This window comes from Varanus komodoensis, unplaced genomic scaffold (genome assembly GCF_004798865.1).
Source record: "Varanus komodoensis strain SLA01 unplaced genomic scaffold, ASM479886v1 scaffold35, whole genome shotgun sequence".
Lineage (NCBI taxonomy): Eukaryota > Metazoa > Chordata > Lepidosauria > Squamata > Varanidae > Varanus > Varanus komodoensis.
This window is the reverse complement of record NW_025335856.1, coordinates 4,719,880-4,734,656: the sequence shown is the minus strand read 5'-3', so window position 1 is coordinate 4,734,656 and position 14,777 is coordinate 4,719,880. Positions and strand designations below refer to the sequence as shown.

At 47.5% G+C, this 14,777-nt stretch overlaps 1 protein-coding gene across 1 annotated transcript in view; it reads right to left on the bottom strand.

Annotated features, from left to right (window-relative positions):
* SORL1 (sortilin related receptor 1) overlaps positions 1–14,677 on the bottom strand; it is an 86,949-nt gene extending 72,272 nt beyond the window's left edge. Inside the window, exon 1 of the mRNA XM_044439448.1 lies at positions 14,525–14,677. Within this exon, the coding sequence (XP_044295383.1) occupies positions 14,525–14,542 (18 nt within the window). The 5' untranslated portion in view covers positions 14,543–14,677. The remainder of the gene's footprint in view (positions 1–14,524) is intronic.
* Between the last annotated feature and the right edge of the window lie 100 nt (positions 14,678–14,777).

Genomic DNA, 14,777 nt, shown 5'->3' with positions numbered 1-14,777 from the left:
TCAGCCCCCTGCGAAGAATGTGAGTAGCCCACCTTAGGGAAAATTGTGTCCTGCTTACAAACATCGGCATTCCTGCACTTGTATCACCAACGGCATTTGTTGAAGACCACAACATTTGCCTTGTCTAGATTCCATTTCAACATGACCCAGCCAATGCATGTATTACATTTCACAGAATCACCAGTTTGGAAAGCACCTGGAAGGTCAGCTAGTCCAACCCCCTGATGACGCAGGAAAACTTTGCTACAGCATCCGTGTTTCAGCCTCGAATGAAAACCTCCAGCAACGGAATCTACCACCTTCCCAGGGAGTCCAACAATTCACACATCCAGTAATTTCTTCTTAATATTCAGCTAAAATCCAATATCCTATCAACCCATACGTTCCTATTCTGCTCTTGGAAAAGACATGCCAAACTTTTTTCCATGTGAGGGTGGCATTCTATTTCGGAGAACCCCTTGGAACATAGCTTCCAGGAGTGGGCAGGGCTGAAAGCAAAAGCAGTGGAGCCCAAATACGAGCTCACCGAAACCTTAGTAATGACTTAGTTACCCGCTGTGGCAAGTGGAAGACGGGTGGTGACCATTGGAGCAACCTAGGAGGATGCACTGGGACCCCAGGCAAAGTGGACTTAGAATCACAGAAGAGTCGGAAAGGGTCAGGAAGGCCATTGAGTCCACCCCCTGCTGTTACAGGACACCATGTTACACCATCCCACCCAGAGGGACTTGGCTGATTTTCTGCAAGCTTTCGGCACAGCAATTCAAAACAAATGCATTTCATCTCCTAGGGGACACGCCTCCAAATATTTGAAGATGGCTTCTATCTGTCCTTATTTAACACGATTTTATATCATTTATTTTAATGTTTAGATATCACCCTACTCCCATAAGCTCCAGGCAGTTTACAAGAAATCAGAAATGCTACAAGAACTTAGAGCTTTAGAGGAAATCCATTCTTCCCTCCAAGTCACAGGGACACGGACGGAGTTCCAAGGCTGACTCCCTTCTAAGAGCTGAATAGACTTGTTTAGCTTCAGCCCAGTGTGTGCCATCACATGATCCATCAGATCCATTCGTTTTTGTGACATTTGCCTTCCGTGGGGTTCAGAGCCATGTTTTAAGTCCCTGCTCAGCCAGCTAAAGCAAGAATGGATGACTTGCCAGGCCCACCCAACGAGCTTAACAAACTCATTAGGACATGAACTTGGGATTCCCACACCCACCCTCCCCGGCACGGGGGCCACTGCGCCTTCCTCCACGCCAGCTCTCACTGTGAACAGATTTCACTCTGCATGCCCAGGTGCAAGAGCGGTTTTATCCGAGCACAGACACACAGCAGAACAGGTAAACAACCTCCCAACGTCACAAAGCGGCAACAAACTGAGAGCAGGGAAAAACCTTGAAAAGTCTGGAAACAAACAAGAAATCTTTTGAGAAGCAGAGGAAGGTGGACCTGGGCTGAATGAAGCCCTGTTCAAGGGAGAGAGAAAGGAAACTTAGAAAAATGGGGTTTTAACCATATAAATTAGATTTTCTAAAAATGCTTTTTGAGGAAAAAAATAGCTAAAACTAGCTTCCTATTTAAGATGCATTATAGTCCAAAGGTTATTCATCATGAAATAAGGATGTTTTCAATGATGCAGCATGAGGCTGCAATTCATGCAACGTTTACATTTTTTTGGTAAATGAATTCCATTAATTCATTCACAATGTCATGCTCTTCCAGAGGTTTCTCTAAGATTATGGGACATTTTTTTCTGTCTAGAAGATATTATCACAGATAACTGGCCTTGCAGTTCTCAGAACTGAATTTGTGTCCGCAGAGATCAGATGCCTCTTCTTCACAGTAAAAATAAGCATATGGAGTTCAATCACAGATCATGTCCTCTTTCACTGTTTGGGGAGGAACAAACCCACTTCACCAAGGCAACATCATTGTCTTAAAACAGTCTGACTTCCGGATTCCAGCTACTGTGAAACCCATAATCTCCTCCCAGATGTGGGGATCCTGACACGGAATGGCCCATGAATAAAGCACTTGCATACAGAGGTACACAGATGGCCAAAAATCTGTATTAAAACTTGCAACACTTCAAACTGTGGCCAATTCTGGTATTTCCTCCGTCAGCACTGGCTCTGTTCGGCTTTCAGTTTCCAAGCGGTTATTGTTCTGCCTTCCTTACAGTATTGTAAAAGGAGGACTTTGCCAGGCCCTGCAGATACAGGAGGAGAGAGAGAGGGAGGTTCTCCCTTCTAATATCGTTTAACAAAGCTCCTGATTGGCAACATTACTGGGCGTGTGACTTTTAGGAATGTTGGTTTCTCAATCTTCAAATGCACTCAGCCCTGCAACAAAATGTTGCAGTTCCAGCCAGCATGACTTTTCCCATGATGGTCTTTTCCATGGCTTCTCCCCTGCTTTCCTCTGTGTTCTCGTGGTCCCCCACAAAAGCCAGCTCACTGGGATGATTTGGGAGGAGTGCCTCTGAGAACCTGCGGATTGCCCCAAGCTGCTAATACCTGTCTTGTGCATGGGATGGTCCTCTTTTGACTATATGGGGAACAACACTGCAGAACTCGGTCTGCTATTAGTATAAAGGGTGTCTACAAATAAAGCTGTAAATTATCCTTAAACTTAATATCCTGCCACTCCTTAGCAATCTCTTCTCTCTCTCCTCCCACACAAAAATATATTTGTGATCTTGCCATAAGAGTTCCTCTAATGACATCATTTGTTAGAATAGCTAATTCTCCTCAAACCCAGTTTTGTTTAATCAGAATGCACAGCCATGATGGTTGATTAACAAATTCCATTTAATGAGGAAGTATTTTTGGCTCCGCAGAGTGATTTAGCGCACCCAGCCTTTCGCAGGTGATCTTCCTCTGCAACAGAGGAGCAGCTGCTACATCCCCACTGCAGGCTTCCAGACGCCGACGTGCCAAATAGCGCTTCTTCTGCAAGGACAGGACTTCTTCCAAGAACGGCGAGTCACTGTCCCCTGCAGCTGACAAGATGCCAATGCGTGGTCAAAGCTTTTGTGAGCTGCAGCCACGGAAAAAGCCCACAAAGGCAGGGTACATTTTTGAAAATAAACAAAGAGAAGCTCGCCAGTTTTCCTTTGGAACAGCATATATCACTGTTTTAGTTTCCATATGCAGAGCCTTACGGAACAGTTCTGTCCTACATGCAGGTTCCCTTTCGCCAAGGGTTTAATTTCTGCCTTGCCCCTTGACAGCTGTAAAGATCGGTAAAACCAAAGCAGACAGCAGAAGTTGTGTCGCCCGGTCCACCCAGGTCCACCCGTCCTTTCTACCTCCTTCCATTGCTTTGCAAGCTGCAGTCGTTTCCTCCATGCCGTGATGTATGTGTATATCTAGGCCGAGGCATGCATGCATGACAACAGGCATGTGACAGACAGCTCTCAGAACCTTGCCGGCGCGATGACGCTTGTCACCCCCACGGATATTTATACTTCCCTCCCAGTGGATCCGGCAAGCAGCAGTGCTTCAGTCAGCTGTTAATTAAGCACCTTGCTTGTGACTCAGCTAATGTGCTGAGCCCCGGTGCCCCCGGGAGCATCTTCCTGAACGGGGCCGCCCAGGAACTGGAAATCGGAGTTGGCAGCAGATGTGCGGCTGCAGGTGATGTCAACAAGCGCCGAGCAACGACTGCGATGAAACAACGGTTCGGCTCCTCGCTCGTTTCTCCAGACAGCCAGGGTGCATCCAGCCAAGGAGAAACTGGCTGCCCTGTGAGTTCTCTCTCCACTGGCAGATATATGGGGGAAGTAGATGGAAAGCAAATGGTCACCGAAGGTGGAAGGAGTCACAGCAGCATTTGTCCCACTGACCCACGAGGGACAGCACCCCCTTGCAGGTCTTCAAGGTCCCTTCCGTCCAGCTTTACCGGCTGCCTACAGGCAAGCAGGAAAGGTGATCCTTTCACCCCATCCAGGAGCTGCCTGCTAGCCATCGAAGCGCATGAAATCCAGGCCCTATCATCCACTGTGAACAGAATGGGGCACATTGTCCCATGGCCTCCTTGCCATGGGATATCCGGACCACATGTCTGCTGCACCCTCTCAGCATCCCCAGGGCTGCAAAGCAGGGGGCCCGTCGTCTGCCGTTCCCTCCGTCGCCCTACAGCCGTCTTCTGCCAGCACAGTGTCTTCCAGCTAGCTTGGCCTACAACCTATCAGCCTCAGCTGGCAAAGGATGATGTGAGTTGCAGTCCGAAGCACCTAGAAGGCCCCACACTGGACAGCTACCAGTCAGCCTGGGCATACCTTTCCCCTTCCTTAGACACTAGAGAGCTGATTTGTCCTCTGCTGTGTTTCAGAATGTGCAAAGCATTTTGCATGCCTTCATTGGCCTTGCAGTCCATGAAACAATCCTGCAAAGTAGGCCATCATCATGATCCTCATGCTGCAGGTGGGGAGGGAACGAGATGAAGCAGCTTCAAGGCAGAGGCAAGCTCTGCGTGCAGACGTCTTATTTATTGATTTCATTTCTAAGCCGTGCCATAACCTGAAGGTTCTCTGAGCAGCTTACAAAGGGTCGCTTCTTGGTTCACAGGTCAATGGCTTAGACAAAAACAGGTCACCTGGTAAATGAGCCAACATGTGGATTCCCATTTTTTTAATGGGCTGCAATTTCCATATTTTTAAAAGCTGGGGAAATATGCTAACATGTTCAGGTCTCTGGCTCAGAAATTGTATATATTTTGCATAAATGCCATGAATTTGTGGAGCAGAGGCCCAGATTTTGCACAAATCTGAAACTGAAGCTCAGGAAATGAAAATGGCCAAGATGGGAGGATGCAATGACAGAACGCGTTGTGCAAATACTATACAAGAACAATGGCCCCAACCTCAGCAAAGAGCCATTTAATTCTTTCTACACCCCAGCAAAAATATTTTGAGCAATTTCATCAAAGTCAATGGGAAAAACCCTGACTCAGCCCACTTTTGGCTGTCAGTTCAGAAATATGTCAAAAGCCCCTTGACCATCAAATAGAATGAGTCCTTCTCCGTCACAAGTCCCTAATAAATACGGGACGATGGTCCACCTCAACATAAAGGCAACATCATAGATTGGAGAACCCCTTCCAGGCCCTCCAAATGAAAGCTGCGACGTCACAGGCTGTTGACTCATCAAAGTGAGCAGCTGTCTGGAATTCACAGCCCTTTGTAAGCTATCAGAACAGAATTAATCCATGTGCTGTCAAAACGTCTAAATACATGGGGATGCAGGAGCAGGCAGAGGGGATATGCTTTGCAGAACGAATCCTTCCTGAATCCTAACAACCATGTTGCCACTTTTGTTGGAAGAAGAAGCAGGGAACGCAGAAGAAAAGAAGCGCCTTCCAAAGGCTGTTCTCAGAGGCACCTTTTCCCTCCCCATCGGCCGAGTCCGAGCATGAGAACAGCTCACAAACAGTTGCGATTGCCTCATTTCACTTCGCCAGCAGGACCTTACAGCACATGGGACACCATGGAGAGGGACGGTCCTGCCAAGCATAAATCTTCCAAATCCAGTGTCCCCTGGTGTCCAGCCAGAATGGTCACTGGTCAGGGATCATGAGCTTCAAACATCTTGTTGCACAACTGAAGCCATGCCTAAGGCAGTGTAATAATACAAATTCTTTGTCTGATAACCGCAACCCCCCATCTCTCTCGGCTTCTTCTGTTAGTTCACAAGTGCCTGGATGCAGGACCCTTGGGGGACGGAACTGTTGGACGGCACCAAGAGACGGAGCGCCTCACAGAATACCATCCTCTGCCATCTTATTCTATGAACAGCATAGAAGTATTACAAACAAAAATTAAACGATCGATCCTGTGACTAAAATAGCCATTGCCTTTCTTCTGGTTTTCACCTCTGCTAAAAATTATATTTGTTTTCTTCTGCTGCTTCATTTTAACATGATTTTGAGTTGCTCTTAAATGTGTCTTTTGTAAGCCAGTCTGCTAATTTTAAATGTATTTCCAGCTCAGGCTTTGCATCAGGATTTCTGGGGCCTCAACCTTAATCTCAGCAGACATGAATGTGGATGTAATAATGCACTGCTATGAAAAAAGAAAACCATGGGAGCCAGAATGAAGGATTCACAGGGGAGGTGGAATTAGGAAGGGTATGCACCTAAAATCACAGTCTACAGAGCAGGGATATTACTTCTGCACCGGATGAGAGACTTCTAGGTTCACCAGGAAATGATATGCACTTCATGCGCAGGCAGTCAACTGCTTACTCGGTATGACATGCTCATGTAGATGCAGATGGAAATGTAAACCTCACACAAAGTAGAAAAGGTGCCCAAATTCACTCTTTTAACCCACCCCAGAAGTAAACTGTTGCCCATTCATTACAATGGAGAGGAGAAAGGAAGCATTGCACTTGGGATCCCTCGAGCCAAAGCAGAGCTGTCGCACCTGATGTTACGTGGTCTAAAGTGCATGAGGAAAGCCACGGAGGAAAAAGAAATATTGCATCTGCAGGCCAAATAAATAGACACACAAGGTTTTCTCGGTGCAAAGGGACACTCTGCTCTGTCTTGGCGTAATTCCCCTGACTAGCTGGGGGACGGAAACCCAGGTTCAGATGCAGCACGATAACAAATCTCTCAGGAACGAAATGCCCCTGGATTGCTAAGCTGCTCCCACATGACTTGGCATGCCAGAACCCTGTACCTGACTGCACACAAATCCCCGAGGGTTAATTAACCAGGCCACGTACTCACACCCTATTCTTGCAATATGCAGCTCTGACAGGAAGAAAACAGGAGCATGCAAAACAGTGTCCTGGTGTGGATACTCCAGACCGGCAGAAAGACAACAAGTGCGGCCTTGGAAACTTCAAGCCAGAACTTGCTGCGGAAGCTAAACTGAGGAGAAACCATGGCTGACCTATTGCGGGCATAGGGTACTGGGGACGGAAATGGTTACTGGGGAAGACAGTCACGCTGGGGAAAGTTGAGGGCACAAAAGAGGAGGAGGAGGAGGGTCAAGTGTGAGATGGATTGACGGCATAAAGGAAGCCGCAGCCTTGAGAGCGCAAGAGCTGAGCAGCGATGCTCTGGAGAAGATTTTTTAGAGGGATTCACTCCCGGGAACACAAGTGAGAGAAGCCTGCCACATGCAACAGCAACAACTCTACACACACACAGCTCGTCAGGCACAATGCTAAACGTTTTGCTAATCGAGAGCTGGTGCAGTGGCTAAGAATGCGCGAAGGGACTCAGGAGGCTGGCTTCTCATCCCAGGTCAGCCATGGAGCCAACTGGGGGACTCAGGGCCAGTCGCAGACCCTCAGCCCAACTGACCTTGCAGGGTTGTTGTTGTGGGGATAAGATGGAGGAGGAGAATGATGTAAGCTGCCTTGAGCCCTTTGTAGGAAAAAGGCAGGATATAAACCGAAAAATAAATAAAAAGGCAGGATATAAATATAATAAATAAAAAAGGAACAAATAACAATAATTCACAAATAACAAGACCCACTGGGCGATGAGCTCTTTTAATGGCACACCAGAGAGTCACACCTGTTGGGTCAGCGTGGTTTATTTGTAAGAAAAGAAGCATGGAACGGATCCAGGCATTCATGCCCACTTCGCTGCTTTGAAACTATTTCCTTGATTACTCAAATACTTTCACATTCTCATTTTACATTTCCTACTTTGGGATTCTATGCTGTTTTGCTGCATTTGTGCTTGCTGCTTTTTATGAGTTGTTGTAAACCACCCAGGGAGCTTTGCCTATGGGACAGTACAGAAATGAAACAGATAAGAGATGATTTCCTGCTGAAGAACAAGGCACTCATGCCTCTGCTTTAAGGGCTTCGCAGTGGTTCAGCGTCCTCCACCTACACGACTAAGGATGTATAATGTTGCAGGGTCAGAAAGGAGGTGGAGTAAGGAGAAGGGAGAGAGGAAGAGAATTTCAAGGAAAACAGGTTTTCTGCCAGTTTAGCAAATCTCTTTATCTTCACATTATTCTCCACCTGTTACCTGGGACAATAAGTACTTGGATAGCTACAGATGAAAATAAAATGCGTAATTATTTTAACAATCAGATGCACAGAGATAAAAACAAGGAAAAGTGCTGCTCTTCCGTCCGCTTCTTGCGGATTTGGGAGTGTTGGCTGATGCTGTCTCCTGCCATTCCCAAGGTAGCCCAGGACCAAACTATTCTGCTCAACCCTCAGGTTCCCGATGTGTATAATTAAAATAATAAATCACAACTGCAGCTTCGAGCCAGAATGGATGATGAAATGAAGATTATAAAGTGTTACTTCTATGGAACAACTAATTCTTCAACAGCTGCAAGGGGAATGTGGAAAAAAAATTTCTAACTAAGCAAAACTTTATGTTTTAAATCCCTAAATCAAGCCAGGTTCATGAAATGCCAAATGGAACATGCTACACAGAAAAAGAAATGCTAGGAGGTTCTTGGAAAAGGCCCCCACTTGACAAAGCTAGCAAATTAGGGAAAAATTAAGTGTAGATCAGAGCAAATGCAAAAAATCAATTTTCACAATGTTCGGGAAGCTGCCTTTGCAAACACCTTTAAACTGGGTTAAAAAACAAACAAACTAAAGATCACACAGTTTTCTTGCCTCATTCACTAATCACAATGCCTCTTTCTGTTGCAAACGGTCTAATCCCTTGCTTTGGAAAGACTCTGTACTTCGCTGCTGAAACTGTGTGAGATGCAATTCAGTGCATCTGGAAGACACACCTGGAGCACAGGGAAGGCTAACAGACCTCGTGTTGCAGAACAGTAACTTGGAAAGGGTGTTTTGGGGAGGCTTCACTGGGATTGCTCCAGGAGACTGAGCAATTTCCCCCAAAAACAGGCCGTCTAAGGCACACAAGAGAGCATGTTTCAGGCCATGCTCTCAGTCCACCCTGGTGGAACGGGAGAACCCACAGAATCCAGGATCTCCCGGCTTTCACTCCAGAATTCTTCCCCAGATCCGTTCCATCAGACAGGGATTGCGTGTCAGGCTAGCCAAGTTCTTTGCCAAACCGCTCAACATGGGAAGGAGTCTTTGAGTGAATGAAGATTTAAAGTAAACACAATGAACAGAAATAAATGATAAAAAAGAATGGATGTTTTAAATTTAAATCAGATTTTTAATATAATTGTTTTAAATAAAATACTTTTTGAGGAAAAATCTATCTAAAGATAGTTTTCCATTTAAGATGAATTATAGTTCAAAGGTTATTTGTCATGAAATAAGGATTAGTTTTCAATGATGTAGTATGAGGCTGCATAGTCATGCAATGTTTACATTTTTTGGTAAATGAATTCCACTAATTCATTCACAATGTCATGCTCTTCCAAAAGTTTCTCTAAGATTATGGGACAATATTTCTGTCTAGAAGATATTATCACAGATAACTGGCCTTGCAGTTCTCTGAACTGAATTTGTGTCTGCAGAGATCAGATGCCTCTTCTTCACAGTAAAAATGAAGTTATAAAATATACATACAGAGTTGAGAAAAAGACCTTAATCCCTTTGTTCTTTTGCAAATATATGCACACAGAATCAACCCCTTCCCTCTTGAGAGCCAAGTTTCAGACAAATCAATGAATAGGAGAAGGTTGTTGGGGGTGGAATAGATCTGCAAAAGAAGCTAAGTGTGATGAGGGAGAGGCAAGCAGAAAATATTAAAGAGAGTAGAATACTCCACAAATCTTTGGATCTTTTTGTGTGTAGCTTGAGGTTTATCATATTATTCTTTCCCTGGAGGAGAAAACCTATAATGGAAGCAGGCCATAAAAGAGACCCTGTTTGGGAATATTGAGAAGTTCCTCTACCTACGGGTAAGACAGGCTTGCATGCAAGTTATGTAGAAAACCATGATTTAAATCTAGTCTTAGTGACCAGTGATTTAAATCACAATCAATTTTATTTAAATCTAATCTTACCTATCAGTGTCTTAAATTGTGATCAGTTTAAACCAATTTGATTTGAATCAAATCCAGCCTGAAAGTAAGGAAACGTATATAGCCAAGAAAGCAAGATATCCCTAATAAAAACAATGGAAATTGACAAAGGGTTGTCACAGCGGAGAAAGCTGGTTCAGGCATCCTTGGGAATATATGGAGCTGCAGCGATTGCAGATGGAGTGATCATATTGGCTGAGCATTTTCAGGTAAGACTACGAGCAATTGCCTGCTAGAAATCCTGCAGAATCTATCCCGTTGCCAAGACAGGGATAGATTATTAGCATGAACCTTTCTCAAGTGCCTGCATCTAATGCCTGGAAAATGCTTTGTATTCCAAGAGTGCACCAGACAGAAGATGCTCCCCTCCGAACTGGGAAAGGAGAACACTGTCGAAACCACTTGGAAAACCAAACAGCTGACAGAACAGTGGCATTGTTGACACACAGCTCTGCTGACTTTTATGCAGGCCAGCCATGAGTTTAGATAACTAGGAGGAAGGAAAACAGCATCACAGTTTGTATAATGAGAACACAAGCTGTAGGAAGCGGCTGTCAGGGGGTTTTTTGCTAAAAGGATGCCATCCTCTCCATGTCTGGGATTTATTTATTTTTTAACATTATGTTTGGGGCCCTGTCTGTTACAAGTAGCAACTTGACTGTGGGATGTTCCGTCTGAAAACACTTTCTTGTAAACATAAGCTTCATCGTTCTTCTTGCATAACGGGATTGTGGATTGGTTTCCATTCTGAGAAAGCAACAGAAGAACCACGAGCCGGGCAGTTAATTCCCCTGCCAAACAAAAACCAGAATGCCAGCTTTCTGTGGCTTCCCACCTCCTAGCTTTTGCTGACTTCCTGTAACTGAAAATATGGGATGGGTTTGTGGGACCCCCAGTAAGTCGGACGGTGTGGCCAACGAACTGGGCTGACCTCGTAGGGGAACGTGCCTTCCAAGTTAGACTCCTTATCTTTGGATCTGCCTCCCAGCTGAGGGGAAGGGAGTCGCCCCTATTCAGGTTTGGGGGCAGAGCAATTTCAAGTCTGCTCTTTTGCTCACTGCTCCTCCACAAAGACTAGCAGATGGGACAAAGGGGATGGATTTCCACCTCGCCAGAGCAGCAGTGGTTGTTCCTGGTCTTCAGGTAGCCCAAATCATGAAGGCATTGCTTAAGATTACGCTTTCGACATTCCAATGGACAGACCCATCAATGAAATCAACGGCCAAAGTGTCCAAGAGAACAGAGGGGGAGAGCAAACAATGTTTTCAACTGAAAGTTGATCTTTGCTTCCTACAACAGTTCCCAGCATAACCTGCTTTCATAATATGTGCTGTGAATTCAAAAACACAAGCAGTCTAACCAACCAATCTGACTCTAGTAGCAAACAAATAGATGCATGAGAAAATAAAAGCATGCAAATAGGAAGAGGCTAAACTTGGAGCGTTTAGATTCAGACACCACATGGGTAATTTATGATTGGGATACTCACATAATAAAATGACAGCAGAAGCTGCACACTCACCCCCTTCATGCCCAGAAGAAACCCAAAATTGGCCATGACTTGCAGACGCAGTCAAAAGAGCACCTTCCCATGACCACCTCATATAAGCCCTATCTATCCAGTCAAAGACCCAGGAGAAAGCTGCTCCATATCCCAGTACCATCAAAGGCATTTTCGGTGGGGACATGTGAGAAGGCCCCATTCTTTTGAGGAACTACATTCCAAGGAATTTCATTTCTTATTTGTGTATCTCCCCTCTGTTTCCCTTTCAAGGAACTCCACCCAGCTTACACAAGCCTCCTGTACCTTTCAGTCTTATTCTCACAACAACAACAACCCTATGAGGTAGGCTGGGCTTAGTGGAACTAGAATCCAGATCTCCTCAGGTCCAGTTCCACATTGTTAACCACAGTGTCTCTCATTTGGGTTTAGATGGTGAAAGAAAACTGAATTGTCCCAGCAGGACCTTTGACCTCACTAGCTTTTGCACTTTGATCTCCTCCACTTTTTAAAGACAGTGGGTGTGGTTTTACTCTGCTGCAATCTTTGTGGTTTTCTGTGGTTAGAGGTTGCTGTAGCAATTAGAACACTGGACTGGGACTTGGGAGATCCAGGTTCAAGTCCGCACTCAGCACGGAAGTTCAGTGGGTGACTTTAGGCCAGGCACTGACTCTCAGTCTAGCCTACCTTACAGGGTTGTTTTTGTGGAGATAAGATGGAGAGGGGAAAGGCTTTGACAGCAGCCTTAAGCTCCTTGCAAGGGAAAGAAGAACAAGGTATAGATGTAATAATATAATAACAATGTTATTTTAAAATGGCTCCTGACCTTGCAACTCTTAGAAGCAACACAGAAAGGCAGAACAGACTAAACAAATAAAGATACGGCACTTGAATTGATTTGATACAAGTCTATCCGAAACAAGCTGCCCTGAGACACTGTAAAGGGTGCGATACAAACATCTGAAACAAATAAAAGCCAAAATAACCATGATGTGGAAATCACAACACCTTTCTGCTGGCACAGATAACATGGGTGTACAGCAAAGACTCCTTTCTCTCTCTCCCTCCCTCCCTCCCCCAAAAATAGCAGTTGTCGATTCTGAAAGAGGGTATGGTGGCTGATTAGAAATACAAGCAACTCCTTGATTTCGGCACGGATACGAATTATTTTTCCACAATGCTGATTCGTTTCTCCTTCCTAACACTTCTGAATAACCAACACCCTTTTCCTTCCCCTTGGCCAACTAGGATGATACAAACAGCAGCCTCTCTGTTAACTTTGCTCTAGGCATTAGAAGAACCACCACCAAACACAGAGGCAAATAAAACATATGCCCCTCTGGCCACTGTCACTGGGAGTTAAGCTGGCCTGCGTGAGGGCCAGGGCCCCTGCAGCCAGGATGGCCAAAGAGCTTCTGGCAGCCACCCCCATTTCCCAACACCTTGCACATGATAGAGTGCTCCAGTGGGCTGCATAGTCAAGGGCAAAGGCTGTACCAGGACAGGACAGGGCAGGGCAGGACAGGAGTCCTTTCCTTGCCACACAGCCCAGGGAAAAACCACCTGAAATAAAGGGAGTGCACAGAATCGCAATCACTCAAGGCCATCTCTGCCTCCCACAGCTGTAGCTGCCCATCCTGCTTAAGGCAATCACACTGCAGCTCTCCTCAGGTGCACAGCCTGATGCATGTGAGAGATCACAAGTGCAAAGGTCACAACAACACTGTGCAGTCCTCTCACACACCTGGATCAATTCCACAGCAGGGATCAGAGCACTTCCAAGGACTCAGTGCATGACGCTTGGTGCCATCGCGGGCTTGCAGACAAGCAGGATGGCAACCTGCCTGCACGTACAAGACCTGGGAATTTGCATGCAGGGGGTCAATGAAGCAGTTCTCCAAAAAGAGCCACTCCTGCCCGCATGAGCAGGGGATTCTGGGGTGTTCCAGCTGCCCAGGGTGCTTGTCCAGTCTCTTCGGTTATGCACAGGTTGCTGCCATTTTCCTATTTGCAGAGGGAAATACCAAATGCTACACCTGCATTTACAGTCGAAGACAGGAGTTCTTGGTAAACCAGCACCAGGTCTGGTGGTCCCAAGAAGAGTCACCTGCCCCTCATCCACAGGTGAGCAGCCATGGAAGCCTCAGAGAAGCTGGTCTGGGGAGTCTTTTCCCCCACATGTTAGCAGCATCCAACGAAGTCTATGCGGTGATGTTCCTGGACTAGTAACTTATTAGCCACGCCGGCCCAATATGCACACATCCCGATCCCTTCTTGCAGGAGGAGGGAAAACAGATCTGCATGCCAACCTAGCCATTTGCACATTGCGTTTGGAAAAGACTGGTGTGGCGGCACCAGCGCAGGCCAAGGTTGCTCGACCTGGCCGCTGGAACACTGCAGTGCTCCCTCCGCATCGCACTGGTCGTGTGCGCGCACATCTGACACGGAGGGATCCTTCTGAAACCTCTGCCGTCGGATTCCTCCCGGCTCTGCCCTTCCAAGTTCACCCCGCTGGCTCCCGAAGCTGAACCTGTGACTCACCTGAGCTGCAATCCAACCCCCCCCCCCCCCGAAATCAACCAAGGAGAGAGATTAGTTCAGCGCGAGCCAAGGCAGATGCTGGGAAGGAGCGGGTGGGGGAAAGGCAGGGCGAGGGGACGGGCGCCCATGACCCAGAGCAACCCCGCGCACCGATGGCGGCAGGGGGCGAGGACGCCCACGTCGCTTTCGAGCCGCTGCCCGCATTTCTTGGCCAGCGACGGCGCAGCCGGCCCGCGAGACCGCGACAAAAGCTCCCCGGCGGGCGGGCGGGGGCAAGGCTGTGGCGAGGAAAGCGCACGGACTTTTCGACCATGCGCGCCCCCTCCCCTCTGCAAACACGATGCTCCTAAAAAAATATGCGCGAGTACACGGGCATCGGGGAGGGTCTTGCAGAATTTAAGGGAGGGAGACAGAATTCCTGGGGGGACTCGCCGGAGAAACAGTGGGCCGAGGCGGAGGAGGAGAGGATGCGCGAGGGTCGCGCCACCAGGAGGACGAGGGCGACGGGGAGGGAGAGGCGGCCGCCGGCTCACCTGTCCATACACCTTCATGGGCTGCGGCTGCTGCTGCGGGTCGGGCGCGCTTCTCCTGCTGCGCAGCTCCTCGGCCGCCGCCGCCAGCGCCTGCCCCGGGCCATCGCGCCCCGGCGCCTGCAGCACCGCGAAGCCCCGATCCTGCGGCCGGGAGGGGCCGGCGGCGGGCGAGAGCAGCAGCGTCGCCGTCCCGCCGCCGCCGGCCGAGCCCGCCGCCGCCGCCCGGGCGCTGCACGCCAGCAGCAGCCACAGG